The following is a 13770-nucleotide window of genomic DNA, read 5'->3' as shown; positions in this document are numbered from 1 at the left end:
TCCATCTGTGACTCAAAATAATTCACACAATTTGAATACTACCACAAATGCCTATAATTACACATATCAATCAAAAAACATATACCCTATTTATAAATATGGAGTTTATGCTGAGCATGAGGTATCATGCAGGTATTGGTTAACATATATCAAATACATCAACATACCATTACCTATCAACAAAAGCACATATATAAATAATGGAATGTATATCAAAAGTAATATGTACAAAGCTATTTACCTCTAATAAAAAAAACTCACCAAAGAAGTAAATGGCTTGGAAAGGAAGTTTATTTTTGTAAAGAAGTATGTATTGAAAATTGTTAAATTTAATGATTATTTACTAGTGATTACTGTTTATTATGTGGACTCCTTGATTTCTTAATGAAGCGCACTGTTTCCACAACGCATAGTGCCATCTTATAATCCTGTTTGAATTTTGCATTATACTTCTGACATGTATTTAATGTGATTAATAAAAATTTTTATTGGATTAGGATTACTTAGTGTTGGTGCTTTAGTTCATGTGAGGCATCTAGTTGAGTAGTCTAGGTTAGGTGTCTGCACACACTTATCCAGTTAGTTTGTTAAGGCTGCTGACATGGCCAAAAGTGACACCCAGTAGCCAGCTTGGGCTGTTGGATTTCTACACAAGGTAGCTTTTTTTTTTTTTAAATTCAGAAGGAAATTCAATGCATAAAATATGTTCATGTTATATGAAACGATTGTTAGAATGAATGGTCTCTTGGCAAGGTATCTTTAAAGAATAACAAATGCAGTAAACTCTCATGCATCAAGTTATTACACTGTATTTCTATAGCACCAACATATTACACAGTGCTTTACTAAGTCCATGCTCATGACACTAACTGTTCCTCAAAAGTGCTCCCAATCTAATGTCCCTACCATAGTCATATGTCTTTATTACTGTCTTAGGTCGTTTTTTTTTTTTTGGGGAGAGGGAGCCAATTAACCTAACCAAGTTTTTGGACTGTGGGAGGAACGCGGAGTACTCAGAGGAAACCCACGCACATGGGAGAACCTGCAAACTCCATGCAGAAAGTGTACTGGGAGTTGGACTTTAAAAATCTTAGAAGTAATTTCTAATAGAATGTTTTAGCAAAAGCTAAAGTCCCACCAGTGGAAATTTATAGTGATGTAAATTTGTTATTTTTGGGCAACCAAAAAACAGACAAAATCAATGATCTGAACAGACACTTTGTTAGTGATTTTAATGTTCCCCACCTTGTGGGCAAAGACTGTATTGCACCATTGCACACCATGCATGATCAAATTCAAAAATGTTCAACTGATAAATAAGCAAAGTCCTGCAAAAGTCAGTCGCACATGGAAATTCAATTCAAAGTGCATGCAAACCCAAAATTGATAAATAAAAAAATTGCTTAATTTACACACTGTAAGATGGCCATTTATGTATGTATGGAGGGTTAAAGTGAAAACAGATTTATTAATCCAGTGTATGGGTGGTGCAACCAGCTAGTTACATAGTCAGGTTTGGGAAAAAGACATGTCATCAAGTTCAACCACTGGGGAAATAAACCTATCCCAGATATAAACCCTATAGTCATAGGTGATTCAGAGAGGCATAAAAAACTGTGGTAAAATTTGTTCCAATGGGTGAAAAAAAAATCCTTACTGATTCCATGAAGCAATCAGATGTTCCCTGGATCAACTGTCTCTGCTATCTTTAACTTTAAAGCCTTAATACCCAGCTATATTTTGTGCTTCTATAAAAGCATCCAGCCTTTTCTTAAAGCACTCTATAGTAGTTGCTGAAACTACTTCCTGAGAGATTCCGATTCCACATTTTCACAGAACTTCATGAAGAATCCTTTGCTTATCTGAAGCTTAAACTTTTCCTCCAGACTGAGTGCCCCCTCGTCCTTTGTATTGATCTCACTGTGAAAAATGTAGAGTTTTCTATAGGGACCATTTATACAGGGTGATCATATCCCCCCTTAAATGTCTCTTAAGGGAGAAGAAATTCAGTTCAACTAATCTCTCCTCATAGCTGAGCTCCTCCATTCCTTTTATTTGTTTAGATGCCCTTCCCTCACTATATCCATAATATTATTTTTGTGAACTGGTCTCCAAAACTAGACTGCATATTCCAGATGTGGTCTCTGACCAATGCTTTGTACAGAGGCAGGATAATTTCTCCATCCCTGCAGTCTATTCCTCTTTTAATACAAGAAATTACTTTGCTAGCTTTAGATATTGCAGCTTGGTATTGCATGCTGTTATTAAGTCTATGATCTACCAGAACCCCCAGATACTTTTCCATTTCTGATTCCCCCTAAATAAGTGCATAACTTTACATTTATCTATATTAAATTTCATTTGCCACTTGGCTGCCCAATCGTACAGTACATCCAGGTCTGCTTGTAGATTATAGACCTCCTGTATGGACCTAATTCCATTACATATTTGGGTGTCATCTGTAAACACAGAAATGGTACTTTTAATCCCAAACTCTATATCATTTATAAAGATGTTAAACAGTAAAGTTCCCAACACTGAACCCTGGGGTACACCACTAATAACCTTAGACCATTCAGAGTATGGATCATTAATTACAACTCTCTGGATGCGATACATTTGCAGATTGACTTTTCTAAACCTATCGACCCTAACTTGCATAATCACTGTCGGTGGGGTACTGTGTCAAATGCTTTAGCAAAGCCCAAGTATACTATATCAACTGCTATTCCACTGTCTGTTTACTTCCTCATAAAAAGAGAATATTTGACAATTTTGGTCTTTCTTCCATGCTGACTATTACTTATTAAATTATTTTCTAGCAGAAACTCCTCTGTGGTTCTTTATCTAACTTTCTAGGACATTTCCAACTATGGAAGTTAAACTTACCGGTCTGTAATCACTTGGTAATGACTTCCTTTTTGAAGATATGAACCTCATTATGCCAATCTGTTGGTACCAAGCCAGTGCTTAAAGAGTCTCTAAAAATTAGAAACAATTGCTTTGAAATAACTGAGCTCAGCTCCTTGAGGACACATGGATGTAATCCATTAGGTCCTGGTGCTTTGTGAACCCTATTTTTGCCCAACTGTCTCTTAGTCATATCGATTTTAAGCCATTGTGGCTCATTTAAGGCCATGACATTGCTATTAGTAATTTGGACTTGAGCTCTGCCTTTTTCCTTTGTGTACACAGAGCCAAAAAAAGTGTTTAGTAAACCTGCCTTTTCTTTATCCCCAGTTGCCAATCCAGAGACATCCTTTAAGGGGCCTACATGCTCAGACCTCATCTTTTTGCTATTAACATATTAAAAAACATTTTTTTGTTATATACTTTATAGTTTCTAAATGATAAGGTGATCCTTTGTTTTTATATTTTTGGAATGGCATTTTTCCTATTCTTTATAGCTTTTTTTTTACATTTGCTGTGAGCCACATGGGGATTAATTTTAGCCTCTTAAACGTATTATCAATTGGAATATATTTGTTTGTGTAGAACAGACTATGCCAATTTTTGCAGCCTTTTCTCTCTGTGCCAGTAGTTGATTCTCTATTTATTTCATTAGCACTGGGGGGCCTATAGCAAACTCCAAAAATTAACTGCGTATTATGTATCCCCATATTCAACTCCATCCATAATGCCTCAAGCTCCGTCAACAACTTCTTCTTTCACCTTCACTTTCAGATCACTTCTCACATACAGACACCACCACCTTTTCATTTGACTCTTCACAAAAGAGAGTATACCCAGGAATATTGACAGCCCAGTCATGTGAAGGGTAAAGCCAGGGTTCAGCAATATTAAGTCATAATGCTCTTTATTTATTAAGACTTCCAACTTGTTTGCAAGACGTCTAGCATTGGTGAACAGGCTCTTTAAACCACTTCTGCATTTACCAGCACTGTTTGCCAAATCTCTTTTGATTTTTAGTACAATTAGCACTGTGCAAACAAATTTTTGTGTGTAACATTGGAAAATCCTTATATTTATCCATAACCCTCCCCCCAACTATCCCCACCTTCCACCTTCCACTTGAGACTGACACCTGTCTTACCTTTTCTGCCACCCTATTTATTTGTTTCACCCCCCTCTGTCCTAGTTTAATTATCCCTCCACCATTCCCCTAAATCTTTCCCCTAGCACTGCAGACCCCCTTCCATTTAGGTGCAAACCATCTCTGGCATATAGGTTGTACCCCAATGAAAAGTCAGCCCAGTTCTCTAAGAACCCAAAGCCTTCCCTTCTACACCAGAACTTAAGCCGTGTGTTTAGCTGTTTAGGCTCCTGCTGCCTCTCCTGGGTTGCGCTTGGCACAGGCCATATTCCAGAGAATGTTTTCTTGAAGGCCCTTTCCTTCAACTTGAAACCTAGTTCTTTAAACGGATTTTTAAAGATCCTCCATCTTTTATATATTCTGTCTTTGGTTCCAACATGGACCAAGACAGCTGGGTCATGCCCAGCCCCTCTCAGTAACTTAACCACTTGGTCCACCACATGCCGAGCCCTGCCACCAAGGAGATAGCAAACCATTTGGTTAAAGGTATCTGGACCACAAACTATTCTATCAGTCTTTCTGATCATAGAATCCCCTATGACAACCAACTGTCTACGCCTTCCTTCATTGCCTTCCCCACCCCTGGATGTGCTGCTCTCCCAGCTGTTAGGGGTAGCAGTAACATCTAGAGTTGCCACCTGCACATCGCATGCCTATTAACCAAATTAGGAATTGGCTTGGATCTTGCACCTGTTAATCTTTTTGGAAGACCCAGGCAATCAGGTCTAATACATGACATCTAGTCTAATGAGTAAGGATCTGTAATGGTGTGTGTTATCTATATTGATAAAGTCAAAGTATTTTGGTCATCAAGCTGTTGGTAGTAAAGCATTCTAACATTTTCTTATCTCTGTGCAGACTGCTGAAGTAGCCATGTCCAACTTGAAGAGTAAATATGAGAGTGAGAAGACCCTAATTTCTGATACTATGGTGAAGATGCGTCATGAGTTAAAAGCCCTGAAGGAGGATGCGGCTACATTTTCATCAATGCGCTCTATGTTTGCAAGCAGGTATGAAATGCAAACCCTTACAAGAGGCATTTATTTTTGCAAAGAAATTTTATCGGCAACTGCTACTGGGCCAAAAAATAAATATATATATCAATTATTGAGATACATGTACCCTGGACCAACGACAGAGGTGCCCTGGCGCAGACACTTGCTAAGACTTGTCTCTCCCTTAACTGCACATATAAAAATTTCATTGATGTTTTTTTATTTATTTTTTTGTTATGTTTGAAGAAGGTAAGGTGATTCTGTGTCATGGGTCCCAAAAAGGATTGGTAGCAACCCTTTAATTTTTTTTTTTTTATAAAGAGTTTTGTAGCTTGTTATTGCTGGCATTTCCTTAAAATTGTTTTATAGTTTTTCTACTCAGTTTATTGCTACAGTGTCTCTGACTTGGAATGAGAGGGTTTCTGTAGATTAGTGAGACTGACCATCCCATTAAAAAGTTGTCAGGGAGATTTGACAGAGCAAGTCAAACCTAAATTTTACAGGGAAAGCAGCTAGGTATGTACAGGGGATATTGTATGCAGGATGTGACAGTAGGTAGTATGTGCTGGAGAAGTGTGGGAGGGATAATATTGCTAGCAGTTTGTGGGGGAAAAAAGGTGTTCTTTAGTGTATGGTAACAGATAGTACATGCAGGAGGGAGAAAGGTATGATATGATGGGTCATCTTTACAGAAGTGTGTTGTAGAGTATGACAGAAAAAGTATGCATGCTTTAGGGTTTGGCAGTTAAGCACTGTTTGTAAAACAGGATTGGTGTGACAGCAAGCATTGTGTGGTAGAATGTAATATTGACAGTAATATACAAAAAGTAAAAAGGACCAAAAAGACCTCAACTAAATTGTGTTACTATACTCATCTACAAACTGAAAATCTGTTCAGGGCAGAAAGTTTCTGGTGAAATTTCTGGTGAAATTTGACTTCTCCTAACTTAAGCTTTCCTAGGTTATGAGCTCCACCCTCCCATCATCCCCCTTTACAATGAGAGCACCTATGTAGTCACTAAAGGATTTATATTAAATAGTGAAGCATTATGGTTCCTGCTTTTACAGTAAGTTTGACGTAGCTTATATTTTTAAGAGAACCATTGACACTTAACAGTAATTGTGTGTTTAGCTGAAAACTATTGTAAAGAAGATATCATTGGGGGTGTCTTTCCATATTTCATTGACTCATACTTTGCTTTCTAGGTGTGATCAGTATGTGAATCAGTTGGAGGATATGCAGCGCCAGATTGTTGCAGCAGAGGATGAGAAGAAGACCTTGAATACACTATTGCGAATGGCTATACAGCAAAAGTTAGCCCTAACAGACCGCTTGGAAAGTCGTGATGCTCAAGAAGTTGCTAAAACTCTTAGGACGAAGTCTAAAACTCGACCTTCCAAATCTAAACATAATTAGTAAGTAAGTGCAGTTGGGAATAATATAATTTACTTTGATTTTAAGGAAATGTTATAGAACTAGATTTTTAGTTTTAGATGTTTAGGAGGACCTTTCAGAATGGTCACTTTTAAATATTTGAATTCTCCTGTTTTAAAAAGCTTGTGGTGAGGGACTAGTCACCAGTATTGCTTCTTGACTCCCAGCAGCGGAGAATTACTGACTTATCATACCTTTTTCTATAATATGTTTCTATATGGTTGAGGCTGTCTAATAGAAGAGCCAAGCTTTGCTTTTACCGTATTTTTCGTCGTATAAGACGAACTTTTTCTTCCCCAAAACTGGGGGGGAAAAGTGGGTGCGTCCTATACATCGAATGCAAGTTTTAAAAAGAAAAAAAAACGGTAACATACTTACCCGATACCGCGATCCCGCGATCTTCTCTCCTCCTGGCTGCAGTGCGTGTCTCCGCCTTCTGCAGACCCAGCGAGGAGAAGCCTGCACACGCGATCCCGGAAGCAAGCCTGGAGAGCAAGCGTGCCCCCGCGATCCCGGAAGCAAGCCGGCGGACCGGTAAGTTAGAAGGGATCAGCAGGGGATAAATAGGCACAGAGTGGGGAATTTATCCTCTTCTGATCACTCTGTGCCAATTTATCCCCTTCTGATCGCCCTGTGCCTATTCAACCCCTTCTGATCACTCTGTGCCAATTTATCAGAAGGGGTTGAATTGGCATAGGGTGATCAGAAGGGGATAAATTGGCACAGAGTGGGGAATGTATCCCCTTCTGATCACTCTGTGCCAATTAGTCCCCTTCTGATCGCCCTGTGCCAATTCAACTGCTTCTGATCACTCTGTGCCAATTTATCAGAAGGGGTTGAATTGGCATAGGGTGATCAGAAGGGGATAAATTGGCACAGAGTGATCAGAAGGGGATAAATTGGCACAGGGTGATCAGAAGGGGAAAAATCTTTCAGAATCTTTTTTTTCTAGATTTTCCTCCTTTAAAATTGGGTGCGTCTTATATGCCGAAAAATACGGTATTTATCAGGACTGTTGCCTTGATGACTATTTAGTAGTTGGATAATGTTTAAGAGGCAGCAGGAAAGATAGTGGAAGCACAGATCCCCAAAATACATTAAACAGAGCAAGGCTATTTCTTGCACTGCAGACACGCCTTTCTAGAAAAGAGAACAGTGATCGGCACAGTAGAGACATCACCAAATTTTAAACTAAAAGTAGTGAGACTAGCAGTCAGAGGCAGTGGCACGTTAGATAAAATAACAATGCATATATACACCTACATTACTCCTAACTGTCTTAGTATCCCCGGGGCAGTACCAGTATCCAGTTATCAGTCATCTGTCCTGCAAAGCCCTTGCATTTTCACGGAGACAGATCGTGGATTACATGCTCATTTGATTCTGCCAACTGTTACGAAATGGGGCATGGGAGAACTGTAGGTAACTGTAATTGTAGTTACCTAAATGGCCACTATGTTTCTGCCTAAAAATGACATAGTACAGTGTTCTCCCAGCCTCTTTAAACTGGGTGCTACACCTGGCACTTTTCAGTAACCACCCAGCTGTTTTTGGGTGGTTACTAAAAAGTTGGAATATAATACAGAGACCACCAGCCATATACAGTTATTTTCCACCCAGCTCAAAAAATTCTGGGGAGAATTCACAGTTTACAGTGAACCCCCCAACAAGAATTTTTGGAGATGTTCTGTTCTTGATTTCAAGAGCAGTAAAAATGCTTACAAACAAAACACCGTTTATAACAGTTTTTATTTTTTTTAAAGGAAGGTACTTTATATATTTGACATAAAGAACGTTTTTGGCACATACATTGCACGGCTTAATATACTGTCACATGACACAGAAACGTCTGCTTTATCAGACTTACAGAGGAGATGATGTAAAAAGTCAGAGGAATTGGATGTTTTTTGATCTGCTGAGCTAATTTTAGTTTATGTCCCAGCTGAATTCTATTCACTTTAAATCCCCAGATCTTTGAGTTTTCTTTGTAATGGGCGAGTAAGGTAATTAAACTACAATATTCTTTGGAAAAAGCAGTTTACTGCAGCTTCTATTGCTTTTAAAGGTGGAATGTCATCCTGGGGATAAACTTAAAAAATGAACTACTATTCGCACAGTAGCAGTAGAATACATATTTTAACTAGTGGGAGATGTCAGTTTAACTTTAAAGAAGTTGTTTGCCTGGTATTTCTATATTGGTTTGTTACTAGATAACTGCATCCCTGATTTCTCTACACAGAAAGAAACATTCCGTCTACTGGATGCTGCCACACCTGAATATCTTCGTCACACTCCTGCTGGGGACAATTTCCATTCTGCCTTAACAAAAAACTGCCTTCTAAAATTAAACATGTTAAATATAAGTTACTGCCTTAACATCAAAAGATTTATACTTGTACTGTAATTGTAATTCTTCTATCATTGTGACCCTTCATTGGAGGGTCCCAAAATTTGCCGCTCACTTCAAACAATAGTGTGATCTCTGACCTGTTGTAATATATTTTAATTTACATAATCTGTAATATTAGGTCATATTATTACAATTCTGATACAGTGATATTCATACAGAATTGTGTCTTTATGGTTATGGTATATTATTCATCTTTATTAGCAAGTAGACATCTGCAACTGTAACTTTTGCTACCTGAAAAAATACTGTTTTTCATATAAATCACAAGTCAGTGGAGGGTTTTCGTTATTGCTAAACATTCTCTTAAATTATACCTGTGGCCAGTTAGGGAGAAGTAAGCTGTTTTATGTAGGATCCTGGCTCCTTGTCCTGCAGCACATGATTTTCAAGGTAAGTAAAGCTGTGCAAAGATATCAGATAAAAATTTCTGAACCAACAGACTTTGCTGTGACAGAAATGACTACTGTGCATTTGAGATATATATATTTTATAAATAATCTGTGTTGCAAAGACCTGTTTTCAACTTGAAATCCTATTGATGCTCTCTTTAAACTTGATAAAATTTTATGAAAAGTATTACTGTATATACTTGCAAGTGCCTTAAATAGTTATAAACTAAATTATTTTGGAGAATTTTAAAATCTGTATTAGCTAAAAATCATGCTGTTGATTTTCTTTTATGTGTTAGTATTTTGTCTGTGTTTGTAGTGTTCTGGAACATTTGTATGTCTAACTAACTATGGGCAAAACAAACATTTATAAAAACTGATCAGTCAAGACATCTAAATTATTAAGCGAAACCTTGAAATAACTCTTGGGTTTTAGGGAGCCCCTGCTATAATTACTATATTCACAGCTCACAATACATTAGTGTAGTGGTCAGTGGGAAGAATGCCGCTTACACTGTTGGCCAATGGGAAAAATGTCATCCTTACAAATAGACAAAAAGATCATTGGTGCCACTTACACTGACCTGAGAGGCACAGAATGCTTCATTGCTTAATGAACCCCTAGCAACCTCTGGAGGAACTCTGATTTGGAAAAACTAGGTAAAATGATTAGCAATGATTAAATTAATGGTTAAAGTAGCAACTGTCAAGAGATGGGAGGATATATTGGACAGCGAGAAAACATTTAGTTCATTAAAGTAATGTGTTGTAAGCAGGAAGTATAAGGATATGAGCAAGCAAATTGTGATGACTAGGGTCAGATGATTTCCAAAATGGTCAGGATCTGATTTTAATGTGCTAGATACCAATGACACCTGGAGAGGTTTTGTGCAATCTGTGCCTTTTTGTGTCAGAGCGGTTTAGGAAGTACCAGGAAAACCTGCACAATATTTGGTGGGTGATTTTAATGTTTTTGGCAGTATTTTCCTATTATGGTCTGTCACAAGCATTAGCACAGCAGTTATACAGTGGCACATTTATCACAAAGCGTATAGGTTTATCACGCCTTTTTTTTTTTTTAATTGTTTACATTTTTAACATTGACAAAATTATCAACTTTGGTTTAACATTTTTTTTTTGTGAAAGCTCTATTTAACAGCACTTTGGAACATAATGATAATGCTACATTTATCATCTCTTATCACCCAAAAGGATTTTTCATTTAAAGAATGCCATAGGCTGGGTGAGATCTGTATTGTTTTGATTCAAATACTTTTTTTGCCACTTTGAAAAATGAATTTATCCCTACATTTTCAAAGCAGTTCTAAGTTAATCCATACAAGTGAATAGAGATGCTGATTCCTACTTCAAAGGTATAACAGTACCTCCTTTTTCCACTTTTAGTAAGCCTGATCGCCAGTGAACAAAACCTGTTTGGTCTTGAAGACTCTGGCAACATTAGTGACACTTTTTTCTCCCCTTTTTAATAAAAATGGCATATTACCCATTGATTCTGCCAGTAGATCCATTTCCTTTAGTTGGCCAAGATTTCTAACAAAAGTGTCAGTTATAGTTGGGTCAAACTATATCCAGTGCGAACAAAAGGTTAACCTTCTACGTTAAAAAATTGCAAAAAAAAGAAATATTTACCTTTTTCCTGGTGCCCACAGCACTGCTTCTCCTCTACATGATTAGTATTTTATTCAAAGCTGCATCTCTTAGTCTCTGGACTAAGTTATTGCTAGTGACAGACTGAATCATATCATTCATTGTGCTGTTAAACCCTTTTTAGACATCTAATGTCTTTTGGTGGAAATATTCATTTCCAGTGACAGGAAAACAAAGGAGTGCTGTACACACACACACAGCCATTTTGTTTTATAAAGAGGGGAGGTGTAGATGGTTCTCACTTGGTGGTTCATCAATCCACCAGGGTGGACTGATGAATGACATTGGGAGACCACTGTACATGCACTTAATTTTTGCCAAAAATGAGCATCACTGTTCATTTTGGGTGACAAGTCATCTGGCGTGTCTACAAAGCAAAAATAAAAGTTGAGAACCATTTCTGTCCTTAAATGTCCCTCAAGGTCCTTTTTTTTGGCCCCCCCAAAGAATTCCGAAAATGAACTACATCTGGCCCACCCGTTACCACCTCACATCATTTTCAATACATGCAAATGCATAGACATTATTCCTGTACACCCATGGTGACAGAAAGCCTAGGCAATGATCACATGGTGCCTGACTACCAGGGGCATTGTGTTTGTTTTAGTCCATTATAGTGTGCATAGTGTAATATTTAGTGTCAGACAAACTTGTGATGTGAGAGGATGAGTCTTTTTAACCCTAAAATGTGTGTAGAGGGGTTTGTTTTTGCTAGGTATGGATGAAGTAGTAAACTTCCTCAATGTTTTCAATAAGTTTCGAGTTTGGCCCCTGACTTGGTCTAAGTTTTTCATTTCGGCCCTCTGTGTATTTGAGTTTGACATTCCTGGCCTAGGTGATCTAGAATGAATGGGAGCGCAGAGCCTCCCGGGATACCTATCCCGTCACACATCACGGGAGGCTCTTGGCTGCTCCCTCTGCGCATGCCTGAACATCTCGGGTATGCACAGAAGGAGCCTTTTCATCAATAGGTAAATAAGTTGCCAATTTCACGCATGCGCAGTGAGATCAGCAAGTTTTTTTTTCCTAATCTATGTCACCCAATCTCTCGTATGTGCAGTGCGAGATTGGGTGATGTAGGGAAAAACACTGAAGAAGAGAGGAAAAGATGATGGCACCCGGCGCTCCCTCTGCACCGGCCCGAAGACGGATACCAGGACTACAAAGGGCCCGATGGAAGAAACCTTCCAAAGTATAGACTGCTCTGGAGGATTAAAGGTAAGTGTGATTTTTTTTATTTTGGGTTAGTTTTGGGTTTACTTCCCCTTTAGGTGGTTATCCCTCCCCCTTCATACTTACACTCTGACACCCTGTCTGTCCCACCATCTTACCAGAATAGTGTTTATGAAACAGAAAATACCATATAATATTTTAATAAGTCTTAATGTGAATACCAGAATATGTATTGTTCTTGCTAGATGATTTAAATGTTTTATCAGAAAATCAGAGAACTGTTTGATTTTTATTTTAGGAGTTCATTGTCTAAAAATAATATGCCTGCGCACAGTTTTGTAATAAAACATTTTATAGGTATTTTTTCTTTTTACCAATTTTAAATTTTAAAAAATGACTGTAATTACAAGTGTTCTTTGTCAGAAGATAATTGTCAAGATTAATTAATTTTTTGTCTTACAGTTTTATTGCTGTCTTCAAATGAGAATTAGTGCAAGGTGTTTAACCAAGAATTTTTTTAAAGAAATTGTAGGCGTTAACCGCCCAAAAGCTGGGTGGTTACTGAAAAGTTTCTGGTGGTGCATCTGGCTCACGGGGGCTCAGGACAACACTGCAATGGAAACAATGGAACATAAACTATAAAGAGTACCCCTGCTAAAAGGAAACTTAGCATAATCTTGTTACATTTTCTCTAGGAAAAAAAATGATTTATACTCTGGAGGGAGAGTACGGTTTCATCCTGTGTACGTGTGTAACTCCATGCAGCGTAGAAAAAATAATGTGCTCAGGAAGCAAACCTTCCACGCATAAAATGAATGCTAATACATGACAAACTGTAGGAATTACTTTTGATGGCAGATCTACAAAGCACTTTGCTTTCTAAATTAGCCTTAAATGTTATAATGGCTGAGATTAGGGTTTTAACCTGTCCAGTTATAATGAAACCAAATTAAACACACCCATGACAACTCTGAAGCCAGAGATGACCAGGCAGCTCAAATTTTCAGACTGAGGTAATCAGTTGTAGCATCATACTTTGATTTACTGGTTTTTGGTTTACTTTTAAGAAATCATAAAAAATTAAATCAATCAACTGGTTCTCATTCTGATCATATTCTCTCCACGATTTGTAAATCATTGTCAAGCATACAGGTTCAGGAATTCTTGATTGGCTGCATTTAAGGCCAGATACCCAGGTCAGACAATATTTACTTATATTTCAATCTTTTTTTTTTTTTTTTTATTTAGAGGGTTGGGGCTGAGTGTGGAAGTAAACATTTTAACACAAAAAACACCATATATGCACATACACCCAAACAGTGGTACCTTGGTATAAGTCCTTAATTTGTTCCAGATCCTTGGACTTATACCAAACAGGACTTATACCAAACAAATTTTTCCCATAGGAAATAAAAGGAAAATTATTAATCTGTTCCCATGAAAAACAATCCTTTTGTTATTGGCATATTATACATTGATGGGGCTGTATGAAATAATTTAAACACTGCTTAATACTAAAATACATTATTACAAAAGCAGTTTGATTAAATAAATTAAAATTTACCCTCACTTTACCTTGCTAAGAAGAGTGGAGTGCCTACTAGGATGGTGCTGAGAAGGGAGGAGGAGATGTTCTGTAATTCACA

The 13770-nt window shown here is 37.6% G+C and overlaps 1 protein-coding gene across 2 annotated transcripts in view; it reads left to right on the top strand.

The window, feature by feature from the left end:
- The window catches only part of LOC140343114 (protein bicaudal D homolog 2-like), a 33822-nt gene extending 21338 nt beyond the window's left edge, over nucleotides 1–12484 (top strand). The window contains exons 7-9 of one of the 2 annotated variants that reach the window (XM_072429623.1): nucleotides 4913–5064; nucleotides 6256–6465; nucleotides 8724–12484. In XM_072429623.1, the coding sequence (XP_072285724.1) occupies nucleotides 4913–5064; nucleotides 6256–6465; nucleotide 8724 (363 nt within the window). In that variant the 3' untranslated portion in view covers nucleotides 8725–12484. Of the gene's footprint in view, nucleotides 1–4912; nucleotides 5065–6255; nucleotides 6470–8723 lie in introns of both variants that reach the window. The other variant, XM_072429624.1, reaches the window with a different exon arrangement.
- Nucleotides 12485–13770: the final 1286 nt, after the last annotated feature.

This window comes from Pyxicephalus adspersus, chromosome Z, assembly GCF_032062135.1.
Source record: "Pyxicephalus adspersus chromosome Z, UCB_Pads_2.0, whole genome shotgun sequence".
Taxonomy (NCBI): Eukaryota; Metazoa; Chordata; class Amphibia; order Anura; family Pyxicephalidae; genus Pyxicephalus; species Pyxicephalus adspersus.
The sequence above is the reverse complement of the archived record's forward strand: the minus strand, read 5'-3'. Positions and strand labels throughout refer to the sequence as shown.